Source organism: Xiphias gladius, chromosome 8 (assembly GCF_016859285.1).
Source record: "Xiphias gladius isolate SHS-SW01 ecotype Sanya breed wild chromosome 8, ASM1685928v1, whole genome shotgun sequence".
Lineage (NCBI taxonomy): Eukaryota > Metazoa > Chordata > Actinopteri > Istiophoriformes > Xiphiidae > Xiphias > Xiphias gladius.
In genome coordinates, this window is record NC_053407.1 from 29,216,988 (window position 1) to 29,231,114 (window position 14,127).

The 14,127-nt window shown below is 40.3% G+C and overlaps 1 protein-coding gene across 1 annotated transcript; it reads left to right on the top strand.

The window, feature by feature from the left end:
* The first annotated feature begins 815 nt into the window (after positions 1-815).
* Positions 816-12,086, top strand: LOC120793638 (troponin I, fast skeletal muscle-like). Its single transcript, XM_040133893.1, has 8 exons — positions 816-846; positions 1,775-1,818; positions 8,083-8,118; positions 8,586-8,622; positions 8,728-8,856; positions 9,170-9,259; positions 10,798-10,974; positions 11,751-12,086. The coding sequence occupies exons 3-8, from the start codon at positions 8,108-8,110 to the stop codon at positions 11,829-11,831; spliced, it is 525 nt and encodes a 174-aa protein (XP_039989827.1). The 5' UTR covers positions 816-846; positions 1,775-1,818; positions 8,083-8,107; the 3' UTR covers positions 11,832-12,086.
* Positions 12,087-14,127: the final 2,041 nt, after the last annotated feature.

Genomic DNA, 14,127 nt, shown 5'->3' on the forward strand with positions numbered 1-14,127 from the left:
GGGGTATTGTCATCAGGGATATTGCTTTGGTGCCATCCGCAGGTAAGCTGTTTTGTCAGTTGTTTTGTGCCTCTTTGTGGTCATTACGTGTCTCATTGTGGTTGTTTTGTGTCTTTTTGTGGTCATTTTGTGCCTCGTTGTGGTCGTTTTGTTTCACTTTGTGGTCGTTTTGTGTCTCATTGTGGTTGTTTTGTGTCTTTTTGTGGTCATTTTGTGCCTCGTTGTGGTCGTTTTGTTTCACTTTGTGGTCGTTTTGTGTCTCATTGTGGTTGTTTTGTGTCTTTTAACTAAGCTCTGGGACTTTCAAACAAGAATGTTAACAGCCGCTGTGACCTCTTGGGCTCCCGGACCAGAGCCACTGTATAAATGATTGGTAGGCCCATTGGTTAATCCATCCATGCTAATAGCCTGTGTTGAAGGTGAGCACTCATACAGCAGGTGGATGAAAAATTAATAGATGTGCCTTTTTTTTTTTTTTGACCTTGTGGGAATGTTCATAATCCAGTATTGAGACTACAGACTGAGTCTTGTTTCTTGGTTGTTGCCGTTTTATGACGTGCAAAGCCTGCAATTGCGTCAGACGGTTTGAATGTCATCTTCAACACATTCTCTATGGAGGTGTAACGTTATGGTGAGAGACAGCGAGACACATAACCCCAAATAATTATATATAGCTCATTTGTCCACTTTAAATTAAGTCAGTGAACTAACGTTATTGTACAATTGGAGACGTTTAGAATCAAACATATACAGTATATATATTAAATCAGGTTTTGATATTCATAGAGAACAACTCTCTTTCTTAGTGAGTAGAATTTCTCCAGATCACTTGGGAAAAGAACTGAGGTAAGTGAAGTCTTTATTTAATTACTTGTTTTTTAAGTTGACTTTAACCGTTTGTCTTAAATTTTTATGTAGTAACACTTTAATACCCGCTACTTAGCCTTTTATAAGAACTATATAAACATTTAATAAATGGTTTAGTCCTGGTTGAAATTATTGGCAGCCCAATATCTTCAGAAATGAATGCAAATTAATAAATTTTGTATAATCCAACCATTTTAATTAAATGTCCAAAGTTACTTGCATAATAGTGAAATATTACAAAAACAAAATGTACCCCACACACAACTATTGGCCCCCTTCACTGATATTTGGTTGCACAACCTTTGGCAACAACGGCTCTAAACGTTTCTTGTAGCCATCCAGAAGCTTCTGGCACCTCTCTGCTGGTGGTTTCTGCCACTCTTCCATTGCTCTGCGTTCAAACTCTTTTAAAGTTTGCAGGAAACCTTTTTTCAATGGCAGATTTCAGCTCTCTCCAAAGGTTTTCAATGGGATTTGGTTCAGGACTCCTTGCTGGCCAGTTTAAAACAGTCCACCTTTTCCTTTTCAACCATTGTTTTGTGCTGCTGGATGTGTGATTCGGGCCGTTGTAACTGGAACTGGTAATTGGAACTCATTTAAATTCATCAAAAGGGTGCCAATAATTTTTTCAAGCCACTATATGAAAAAGCATTTTTGTTGTTGTTGTTGTTCAACAACTTTGGACATTTTATAAAATATTCTGATTATACGAAATTGGTCAATTTGCATTTATTTCTGAAGATGTTCTAAATTCTCTGCTTAACATTTGGTGGTGCCAATAATTTCAACCAGGACTGTACCAGACCATAATGTAGTTAAACTCAGATCTAAGTGTATTTAAGTGTGGTGAAATTACATCAACATGAGGCCATTTGTTTTGTCTTACAGGTTTGTTTTTACATTTCAGGTATTTGACTCTAATACAGATTCACTTGGCTGCAACAGGACACTGTGAGTGCAGGTTCCTTCCGTCTTTTCCTTAAAGGCACAATCCGTAATCCAAATATAAAGAGAAGGGTTACTCCATTACCAAAATCTGAAGGTTTGGCAGCTGCTTTGATTGGCAGCGAGTTTAATATGGGGACGAGCACCAGACAACATTAAAATCTAACTTATTATTTATTTTTTTCGCTGATACTGTAACTCAATTGATGCTGCCATTAAAGATGAAGGACAAGCTGATAGTGGTTTTCAACGTATCCCTACAGAAACAAATCATCGTATTACGGTCAAACTAAAACACGTTTGCTGGAAGGCTTATTACAAAACGGCTGTTGGAGTCCGGCTAGTGATCTAACTACTGATAACAAAGTTCACCTCGTGGTCTGTGGGTTTATAAAAAAAGTCATCTGGCTTGGTAATAGAAACAGATCACAATCGCCGATAGAACTTAAATAGTTGGAAAATAACATTTAAATTTTGCAAATTGCGATTTGTCAAACTGCACAAACTCCCCGCAAAAATGCTGCCTCGCATTTCTGCTGTCATGTGAATACTCACGACACCAAACTCATAGAGCTGATTAGAGTCAACCGCCAAAGGTTCGGCTCCATGCAGCATGGCCAATCGTTCGATTGATTCCATATTTACTGCTGAACCTATAGATACCTGAACCCGTATACGCATACACACTTATAGTGTATGAATTTGTCTTTTTGCCGTGTCTTCCAGAGATACAGCGCCACACATTTCTGCCAGCAGCGTGTCAGCGAGTGTTTTCCTGCTATATAGCAAGCCTATAAATGATTTCTGTCTATATTTATATATATTAAGTGCTGATTACAAAATGCCTCCGTGGTTCAATCACTTTCCTGCATTTTGTCCGTCAGAAGCTCGATGGCACAAGATAATACAGATAACAATCTTAAAGGGCGGGTTATTTATAAGGAGGCGAGCCGAGGAAAGGGGCAGATGACACTGTACTGTATTTCATGACCTTGCCAGCTCATTGGTTTGACCGGTAATCCACTTCCATAAAGAGAAAGTGGAGGATTTAGAGGGCTATCAGAGATTGCAATATATACCTTCTTAACGCTTCGTCTGCCTGGGACTCAGTCTGTGTCTCTGTGACTCTAACAAGCTGACAGCTCTGCTCGCTTCAAGTAAGAACATCTCTCTCTGCCGGTGTGACAGTGTTTTAGTGTGTTTAGCAGACGAAATCTGAAAGCGTGTAACATTTTGGTTGTTTGCACTCACACTCTTCTGTGTGACAGCAGTTGTAAATCCTTCGTCTTGTCGGTACGTTTGCTTTGGATTTATGTTTTGGTTTCTTCCAATAAAGACTTGTCAGAGGAAGGTTGTAGAGAGAGGTTTTACGTAGAAGCTTTTGCCGACTATTTCGATGATCGCTCGCATGGTCGTGAGACTGGCCGGTGCTGGCGTTCAACCAAGAGTTTTATTAATGTGCATATTCATTTGATCGGTGAGTAGCGGCGGTAAATTGCCAATCACGATTGTTTGTTGTTGTTTAGAAGTGCTTTACGAAGTGTCAATTACAGAGAATTTTAGCAATTTACACATGAAGTAGTTGATGTTTAATTGGTATTAAATTATTTGAATGTACTTTTACTGTTGTATAAAGAGAAATTTTGAATCAGACATGGAAAGTTTTCGGTTCCTTTTCTGTTTCTTTCATTATTGCAACCCTTACTGTCGTGTTCTGACCGTTTTTTTTCTCCTGGATTTCAGTGGTTGAAGGAGTAGGCTTTGTCTCAGTTTAGAAACGCTCTGACATGTGCTCAGTCTGCTGCCGTGGCAGACTCATGATATACGGTCTGTTGATGTGGTGCGCTGAAAGGAAACACCACTACGAGGCATGAACTTGAAAATCAATCCGGGAGTGTTTATCCTCCTGTCAGCACCAAGGGGATCGGAGGAAAACCTGGACCACTCCGTAGCATCTGCCAACCTCTGCGTCTGTCCTCACGCTTCACTTTAATCCCCACTCACCAGATTTAGCCTGTTTTCTTCACAAGTGTCTGAGTGTTTAGGCAACAGTGAAACTTTATTTTGTCTTTTCCAAAACCAGATTCTTAAAATAGAGGAGCTTTTACGACAGATTTTGTTTTGTCCTTTGGCTGTTTTTTGGTTTTTCCATAATTTTATGGACCTGATCAAGGAGTTTTCTTTTAGATATCCTTTTTCCTTCTTTAAGATATAGGTTTAGGGTGAATGGAAATAAATATCATCTATAATAATTTGTTTTTGCTGTTTCTTTCAGGGAAGTATTGACAAAACTTTGTCTTTGGAGGAAAACCTGGTCCAAACCTCAGTGTCTTTCTTCACTTTATGCTTCAGTTTAATCCCTGGTCGCCATATATATATATATATATATATCATCTTTTCCAAAAGTTTTTTATGTTTAAGCAAAAGTAAAGCTTTATTTTATTTTTTAAAAACAAGGCTCCATCAATAGAGAAGCTTTTAAGATGAATTTTGGCTTCTTCTGTTTTTGGCTTTCGTAATTTTCCTGAGTTAAGTTTTTATTTCTCTTTTAGAGACAACTTTTTAAATGCTATTGTGCCTTCTTGTCTGTGTTTTGCTCAGTGTTAAACGGATGAACCGTATGTGCATCTGAGGTCATCCCAGCTGCAAGTTATTTTTGCGATGTGCTCTAATGTCTTGGCTGTCCGAGGGGTGTTCTGCGGTGTTGGGTTACCGCAAACCCTTCCACCTTCCTCCCTCCAGAGACAATCCTAGCCATAACACCCACACACACTTACTTAAGACAAATTCACAGCCCAAATTTAACCCTGCAGATATGATTCCATCTCCAGAGCAATGTGTTGTTATGTCCTCCGAGTTTCGATGCGTCCTAAAATACATTGTCAGCCCTTGAGATACCCCCCTGTCTGTTACTGGTTTACAGATGACGGCCATTTGTTCCTGGGCCAGCTATGTGTTTTAGGATGCCTGCGGTGGTTGTCAGACATCTTTTCTTTTAAGATGAGCCTGCTGTCATGCTTTTTTTCTCCATAATTAAGATGTTAGGAACAGCTGTGGCTCCAGGAATAGAGTCTTAATCCACCGCCCTGTCACAGCTCCTAAACATTACAAGCAGCTCAGGCAGCGACTATCTGGCCTCTGAGTACCGCTGGAAGTGGCTTCAGAGGCCTCAAGGCTGGTACTTAAAGGGTTGGTTTGCACAGTCTAGTATTATCTTTCCAAACCAGTTTGCTGGGCTTCTAACGAATAGTGTAGCTGTGGCTGATGGGAATGTCATTAGTTTTGCAGGTATTTTTTTATCAACCAAAGTATTGACAAATTATTGTTTTTGGACTGCTTGCCGGGAGTGTAAAACCTAAAACATGCGAACAGTTAATTGAGAAAATAATCAGCAGATTACTTGGTAATGAAAATAATTGTTTGTTGCAGCTCTGGTTCCATTAGATGGATGAGTGACAGATATCTAAAGTGCTTCAAAACATGCCGCCGGGGTGGATTGCCCTTTAGAAGCAGAGCAGGAAGTAGCCGAACTTGACATTGTTAGAGAACCTTTAAAGCCTATTAAGAGAGTGGTGGTTAGTGGTTTGTTGGGCTGATTTGGCACAAGAGTCCACTGCTAACATCCCATCTCCTCCCAGTAGTCATGTTACTGTTAAGGTCCAATCTTTTTCAATGAACTTTGGATCAGCAAAATTAAAAAGTAGGGTTTTTTTGGTTTTGTTTTGTTTTTTTTTTTTTTAATAAATTTGCAAACAGGTTCGAACTCCATACCCAACTTCATACAGAGCTACCTGCTGGTATGAGACAGGGCCAAAGCTGGATGACCAACTGGGTACATGAGTACTGGTCGGTTTCTGGGTCTCCGTGCAAAATATAACGAAGCTGCCATCTATAGTGTCGCTTTGTGCGCTCTACTTGACGAGATCTTGGAAGCAAAAGGGGCCAAACAGTGAATTTTTGCCCTGGGGTCCCCAGACAGGTTGATCTGGCCACAATGTGCAAGTCATGTATTGCAAAAATCACGTATGCTTTACATCACTACCGAGCATTTTCCAATCATCTTATAGTGTTTTTGAAGACTTTGAATTTACTGTTTCCATTATTTCTAGAAAGGTAAGAGACAGACACTTGAGTCCAATTGGCTCATCCATCACAGTGAACATCATGTCGGCTTTGTTAGCTGCAGACATGAAATTTACTGATGTTGACCTCACAAGCAAGTTTCGGTTGGCCGAGTGTCATTGTGAACGAATGAATGAAATGGGATCAAAAGCTGTCTGAAAATGTATAACATGTGGAGAATGGTCAGCATTAATGTCAAACGTAAATAATTAATAGTCACTGGAGCAAAAGATGCAACAAGCCTAAAAGTTATCAGCAGTGTAGAAGTAGATAACCCTGTAATAGTTATTGTACACAAGTAAACAAGATTGTTTGAGGCTCTAACAGCACTGAAGAGACACTAACAATTAGCATGTAACATTTAGCATTTTAATGTGCTCGTGCTAATGTAGCACATTAGCTTGTTGGCATTACTAAAAGGCTAAATTTAGCATGTAAACATAAATATAGTTACCATTGTATCATTCTCATTTCAATCTGATGAAACTTGTCTGTTTTTATGCCCACATTTAGCATTTAACATGCTAAAGTTTAACAAGTTATGTAACATGCTGGCATTTAACATTTAGCATATTAACATGCTAATGTTAGCACATTATGCTAGTTTTAGGCTCAAGTAATGCTATGGGTGATAGGAATTCAGTCGGTTTTAGAGATATCCTGTCATGTACTGAAGTGTTCAAGTGTAAATGTGACCTGCTAATGTTAGTAAGTTATGCCAACATGCTAAAATCCCCTGAAAATGTTTATCAGTAACATTTAGCATGGCATGTTATTAAAAGCTACCATACTTAAATACTAACTTTTAACATGTATTATTTAACACGTTAGCATGTTACTATACCTTTATTTAGCATGTAAACGTGTTAGCGTAACATGCTAACAAATAGCGTGTTATCATGATAGTGTTAGCATGTTAGCATTAGCCTGCAAGTTCATCTTAGGCTGAAATACAGGAATTCATTCATCAGTTTTAGAGGTATCATATCCTGTGAAAAGTTGGACAAGTGTAACCGTTGACCTCTTGGTGGCGCTCAGAGACCGGTCAGAGGATGACTAACATTAGAAGAGGTTGTTCTTTGTGGGCTGTAAATGTCTGAACCAAATTTCGTGCCAATCCGTCCAGTAGTTGTTAAGATATTTGAGCCTGGACCACAGTGTTGGACCTCTATATCCACTGATCCCCGCTGCTAGTGTGGCTAAAAATAGCGGTATGGTCCTTTAAGGCATTAACGCGGCCCGGGTTACAAAGTTCAGTTCCATGAAATTTCCTGGACTTGACATGATGTCTTAAGATAGAATTAACACGATCCAAACATGAAATGTGAGAGAGTTGGGTTTCTACGGGCGGAGGAAGAAATAGAAGGAGGAGACGTGACCCTCAAATGTGAAGCAGTTTGATATGGAAACAGTACAGGGGAAAGTAAAGATGTGGAGTTTAGCTTTTTACCTCTTCACTTGTTGCGTTTTGCTTAGCAGTGGAAGCCAACTCTGAATACAGGGACGCTGGGATGTCAGGAGTGGTGGAACGTTTACACTCTACGGACAACGTCAGAAACCGACTTAATTAAGAATTCCCTGGTAGTTTAACTCCTGCTGTCTTAGCATGAGATCTGATACGTCCGTTCAGACTGAGATCACTCGCACAACCACACTCGAAATACCAGAATCAGAGTCAATGTATTCTGTCTCGTCTCATTAAAAAAAGAGCTCTGCCAGAGATACTGTAACTTTTCTATTCTTAGATCTTTTTGGACGAAGAAATATTGTGTTCGCCACAATCAGATGCCTTTTCCTGTTATGATGTTATATTGTTATAAACACACAAACCTGCACATTCTGACCAGTCCCCATGACCGGCTGATCCCGGAGCTGTGTGGGAGAACTGATCTAATTAGCGCTGCCAAGTACATGGCACTTGACGTATGTCAGACTGCTGCAGAGAAAAAGTCTCTTAATTAATCTTGCGGCTCCGTCGGTGCTTCACGTTGTGTGTCATGTGACAAAACTGCTCAGATATGTGATAAGATGCAGGTAAAGTTGATGACAGGCGGCAGACGTCAACGCACACAACGCGACACATTCCCACCTCCGGTGTAGACGGGAAGTTTAATACTCTCTTTTTTCTGTGTTCTGTCCTTCTGCCAGTTAACATCCGGATCCTGCAGCTAACATGGCCACTGAGTAAGTAAATATCATTGAATATAATATGATTTATCGGCAGGTTATGCTTAGTGTCCTGATTTTGGGAAATTGTGGTTTTATTTGTCTAGGATTTATTAACGTTGTGAAATCGGGTATTTTCACACTGTTCTCCTAAACTGCAGCACTTACCCGTCTAAGAGAAATCTGGCACATGTATCCCGTGATTGTCTAACACCGCATCTGGTTCGAGCCAGATCCATGTCATGCTCTCGAAATTTTATGTCAACGGAATTTCGAAACATCGTCCGTTTCACCTTTTTGCAGCCATGGCTTCTGCACACATGACACACGCCACAAACTGCAGGATGAACTGCAACGGCATCATCGCCACATAATTCTGTTAAATAAACAATAATGAATAATAATGGATTTGCAAAATTTCTTGATAACAAATCTCCTTTAATTCCCCACAGTCTGATGAATGTTTTTCACGTCTCTGTCCGCAGGAAAAGACTGTCTGCGAGGCGCAAGCATACTCTGAAGGTGAGGAATGAGGAATAAATAGCAGAGAAGCTGCCTTATTTTCTCCTGCTTACTTTAAAAATGTGGCTGGAAATACTTAAAGCTGTGCGGTGATGTGATCCGCAGAGCTGTATGCTGGTGGTGGCGGGTCATTTGTTGGACGCCGAGGCGGCGGTGAAGGCTGAGGAGAGGGAGAAGTTCCTGTCAAACAAATGTCCTCCTCTGGAGCTGCCGTACTCCAAGGAGGAGCTCATGGTGAGACCGAACGGGACAGACTGTCCCGCGTCAGTCCAGGATAAAATGCTGTCGGGCTTATTACTGTGTTCCTACGTCTCTTAAATCCAGCTCATACGTATCCTACAAAACACCGGCAGTACATTCTAACCCAATCACACTTTCTTTTAACAACTCCACATGTTTCTGTTTGACTATGTTTTGGGGGGGTTGAATCAAGATCAAAATATTTTGGCCAAGACCGGGTTCCAATGGATTTGGTGAAAGCTTTACTCGGGGCCTCAGTTACCCAACAGACTCAACACTTCCTCTGAAAGTACTGTTTTCTCTTCAGGAACTTTGCGAGAAACTTCATGAGCAGATTGACCTCAGTGAAGAGGAGAGATACAGCATAGAGTTCAAGCTGAACATGGTTCTCAATGAGGTGAGACACTTTTTCAGGTCTGTTCGCTGTACTGATTTCAGCAGACAAACCGATTTCTTGAAAGTTATTTTTACGTTTAGGTTTGAGCGCGGGGATTATAGACTGTTAACAGTGTATTACAGTGTTAATGCACACTATTGTCCGGTTCAGTGATATTATATTTGCCCAAAATTAAAATGATATTTTTTGTCTGGAAAGTAGGTTTGAAAATGTGGGGGTCGTCTTTCGAAACAGTTGCGTGTCGACATCTTCAAATACGCTTTTTGAACGGGGAGAGCGCCAGTGTAACGCCAGCTCCTTCAGAGAGAGTTGAATTACGGGTTGTTTGTAGCCTTAATGCTGCTGAGTGTCTTCAGTCCGTTTGTTCCAAGTCCTTCAGAGTCAGTCAGCCCTGAAAGTGTTTGGTCGGAGGAAAAACAATTCATGACAAACCAGAAAAACAGAAAACGTGCCAAAACAGCAGAGAACTACCGCCGTCACAGGCGATGAGCACGAAAAGACAGAACGACAGAGTCCCACAACATGAGAACTGTCAGAAAAATGATTCTGATGCTTCAACAGTCTGACAGGAGAGAGAGGGAGTCTGTGACTGAGGGACACTGATTTGGGTTTTACGTATTGCTGTATTTCATGTTTCACTTACACGAGAGAAAAGCCTTCAGTGATGAGGACTCTCTTCTCCGTGGATTACAACTTTCCCAGCAGGACGACTCTCACAAAAATCTTCTTCGCAAAAACAGCTGTTGGAAAAGGGAAGTCATCTTAAAATCGGGTTGTCCCATTAAGCGAGCCAACGCGCGGGTCGACGGCATATGGTACAACAGTGACCCCTCCATTTTTAAACACAGTGCAGCAGGGTTTATGTTAGTCGTCTGTGCGAATTCATAGGGCAAAAAGTTAGGCAGAGGTGAAGTGGGGCCTGCAAGCCTGCCAGAAATGGTTGGAGATCAGTTCCGAAACTTTAAACGCTACCTGAACGTGTCAGTCGTATGGACCGATGGAGTGAAAATTTGCAGAAATTTCCCAGTTTGGCCGAGTGCTCTAACGAACACGACTGTCAGTGCTGGTGGGCGGGAAGCCAGTGAGGGAACATGTTCTTGTCTGTGACGTAACCGCTTCTGGCGATTGGTTGAGCCACCTGCATGGTTGAATCTGAGTTTTATTTTAGAAGAGGAGACACATCTATCGATCTACAGTATGTATCAGTATAGTGTGTAGTATGTATCCTTAGGAACAATTTGGTGTTAATGTTACAGCAACGATATTTTCCTTTAAACATGAATTGGCCACCACATGTGGTTGAATTTGTTCTCATACAGTATCTTTTTCTTGTTCGTGAACATTGTTTGTAAGGTATTTTTCGTTCTTCTTATATATTCTGTTTCATATTTGGAAGCCCTGTTCAAAAAATTTTCTGTTGGTGTGTAAAATCACCACACCAACAAGAATGAACGTTTACCAAAAAAATGTTAAAAATGTGATTTGACCTATAATTAGAGTCAATAATTTATTCCTTGTGTCTCGAATCCTCCTAAAAGGTCAGAGATCTCAACATCAAGATTGTGGATCTGAGGGGAAAGTTCAAGAGACCTCGGCTGAAGAAAGTGCGTATGTCCGCTGACGCCATGCTGAAGGCTCTGCTGGGCTCCAAGCACACAGTCAACATGGACCTGAGGGCCAACCTGAAGCAGGTCAAGAAGGAGGTCAAGGAGGAGGTGAGGAGCCACCTGCTTCGTCTAGTCCTCAGCTGCAGCCTCAATACAACCACAGATACTCCACTGACTCTTTTCCCTAAGCTATGGTTGGGTTTGTCGTTGTGGTTTCTTCACATCTGCTTTAAATTGAAGTTTGTTTTTTAGAAATTCTACTTACCAAGAGTACTCGGTACTTGAAATATTGGATAATTTTTTTTACTTCTTTCAAGGTTTTAACAGTTATTTAAACGAAACCATCTGAGGGGATTAGAGGTTTGAAAAAAACAACTCAAAGATCACAAAAGAGGCCACAAGGATTTTTTTATTGATGGGTTTTGTATTGTATTTTATAATTTTATCACGTTTTTAAAAAAATGTAAAATCTAATTCTGAAAGGTAACTAGTAACTACAGCTGTCAGATAAATGTAACGTAAAAGGTACAATAGTTCCCACTGAAATATGGTGTCAGGAAATAGAAATACTCAAGTAAAGTACAAGTACTTGCTTGAGTAAATATACTTGGTTACTTTCCACCACTGTCCTTTAATGTGTTATGTGTTTGAATTGTGTCTGAATCTATCGTCAAGTTTGAGTGAATGGAAAACCAAACAAATGCTAACTGGGGAATTAGTCCAACGTGGGAGTGACATTTATTGATTTACCTGGGAAAAAATGAAGCTTACCACCATTTTTCTTTTGGTCATTCGTAGGTAAACTTTTTTCCCCCCTCTTTTTTGTACCCTATCATTTAGCAGGTCATTAAACAAACTAACACAAATACTGTCTGTGTTCACAGGACAAGCAGCTGCGCGACGTGGGAGACTGGCGTAAGAACATTGAAGACAAGTCTGATAGGAAGAAGATGTTTGATAGTTAAATGTCATCTGTCATTGATTGTTGGGAGTGATTTCAGGACAGAATTCAGGTCTCCCGCCGTTGTAACTGAAGAGTTTTATTTCAAAATGCTGCGTATCCACCTTAACTGTGACTTTTATTGAACAGATAAGGCTGCGGAGGTTTTTACTGATAAACGGTGTGTTTTTTAAGCTTCTGGTGTGGTACAGTAAGTGATAAATGGCCTTAATCTCCTCAACTGGCTCACAGGCTGATGGTGGTTGACTGTGCAGACGTGTTATTTTCAGGTTAACATTCAGCCATTACCCTTGTGTGCTTGCTTCAAAGCCTCGGTGTCACCTACTGATTGGTTTCAGTTTCAGCAGTTTTTTTTTTTTTTTTAAACAAATGAATTAAACGAAAGTATTTTTATCCAGAGGATGAGTCGAGTTGCACAAATGTGTACTTGGCAAATATACAGAAAATCTGTAATGTGAGCACAGATGGATGAGGCAGGGTTGGGTTAGTTTTTTTTTTTTTTTTAGCATTGTAGTTTTTGGATATCTCACTTTGGAACAAAACTCTTCAGCTGAATTTAAGATGCCTTCTGCTTTTGCCTGTATTGACACTGTACTGCGATGTATTTGTACTGTGCTGATGTCAGTTAGCACACGAGTAGTGAATCAAACCTGCTTGTGCTCTCTAAGGCTGAGTTATACTTCTGCATCAAAGCCTCACTTTTTTTTTTTTTTGGAGGTTTAATTGAAGCTTTTTTAATTACGTCATCTCGTTGTGTCCCCCTGATGCCTTGCCAGACCACACAGACAGCTGCACTGTAGCTGACACACATGCCATAGCAATTTTTCATCCCAAACGAATTTCAGTGCAAACCCACAGATCAGTGCCCACGGTGAAGTGTTGAAAGTGAATGTGAATTTTTTTTCTTTTTTCCCCCCTGAGGAGTGAATCTAAAATCCAGAAAAAGGAGAAAGAAATTCACATTATTCTCACCTTCATTTACTGTGGTGTGTTGACTGAGCGGAATCATAGTGATTAACTAACATGAACTAACATCTACAGATGCTGAAACACAAAATTTTGAATCTCGTGGCAGTACACAGGCACAGGTAGAGCCCACTAGGTTGCTGCTACCTGACCCACCACTGACGGTTCCTGACAAATGATTTGGTCGTCATGGGGCCGCTTTGTTGCATGAAGCTTCGGGCGCGGCTTGAGTTTAGGTTTAGTTACTTTCAAATGCGATTTATTAAGAAATTTCTTTCTGTCGCCCTCGGACCGAGGCAGTTGTCCGCTTCCATGCCCGTGATGTGTCGCAAGTAGAAACGCCCACACTGCCCAGTGTGAAGAGGCTGACAAAGCCTTGCGTTAGCGTGACAAGCTAACCGTCAGTAATGGATCCAGTAAAGCAGAAGGCCAGTGAAGACCTGTACATAAAACAAAGGTCACCTGCTAGCGACTGCAACTCCCACTGCAGAAGTATAATTCAGTCCACAGTCTGTACTGAACAACATCATGTCATCTTTTCTAAACTGTTCAACGCGAAATGTGATCTCCCTTTCTCGTCTTGTTGCTGTCACATTAAATACAAAAGCTTCATGTTCATCTTGTTCAGTCTTGTCGAATTTGTGAACACTTTCCTGTTTTAGTTCACACAAGTTCTCTACAAAAGTTGAATCTTAAATTGAAATCACAATGCCTGTGTTCAGTTCAAGTCTTTCGGGAGTTTGTTCCGCTGCTCAGATGAATTGAGGGCGAAAGCAGAAGCACGGAGAAATGTAGGCGACATTAGCATTATGCTAAAAGTGAGAAAATCAGAAATTGTAGCGGCTGTGAAAGCATTTAAACCTGCAAGGCTCGTTTAAGATGACTGGTAAACAAAAATGTTGTACTTAAAATATCAGCTTTTCTCTCATCCTGCCAAACTTAGACCTTATCTGCTTTAGATTTAACGCTACACTTTTTATGTAGCATTAACTTTATACTAATCCCGAGCTAATGCAACATTATACGATGAAGATTTAAAAGTCTTTCTAAAATGTATGAATTCTCAGGCCACAGAAAATAAACTAATTCTTATTTTAAATCTTTGAAATGTTTACAAACTGAAGACAACAGTTGTAGCGGACAACTAACCCTTAAGCTAACCGTTAGCTAACCGTTACGCTAACAGTTAGCTTAACAACAGACATCTAATGACAGAAATTATTTTGGGTGCTCATCTCTATGCAAAACGGTTAAGTTTACAAAAGTAAAAAAAACTAAAAAGTCATCCTTTAACTTCCATATAAATACAAATTTGAAGTCTATTTGATTTGTAG

What these genes read in the sequence shown, in the direction of transcription:
- LOC120793638 (XM_040133893.1), top strand. An exon ending in ACTCCAAGGAGGAGCTCATG is followed by an intron (nt 8,857 to 9,169) that starts GTGAGACCGAAC and finishes TTTTCTCTTCAG; the next exon opens with GAACTTTGCGAGAAACTTCA. An exon ending in TGAACATGGTTCTCAATGAG is followed by an intron (nt 9,260 to 10,797) that starts GTGAGACACTTT and finishes TCCTCCTAAAAG; the next exon opens with GTCAGAGATCTCAACATCAA.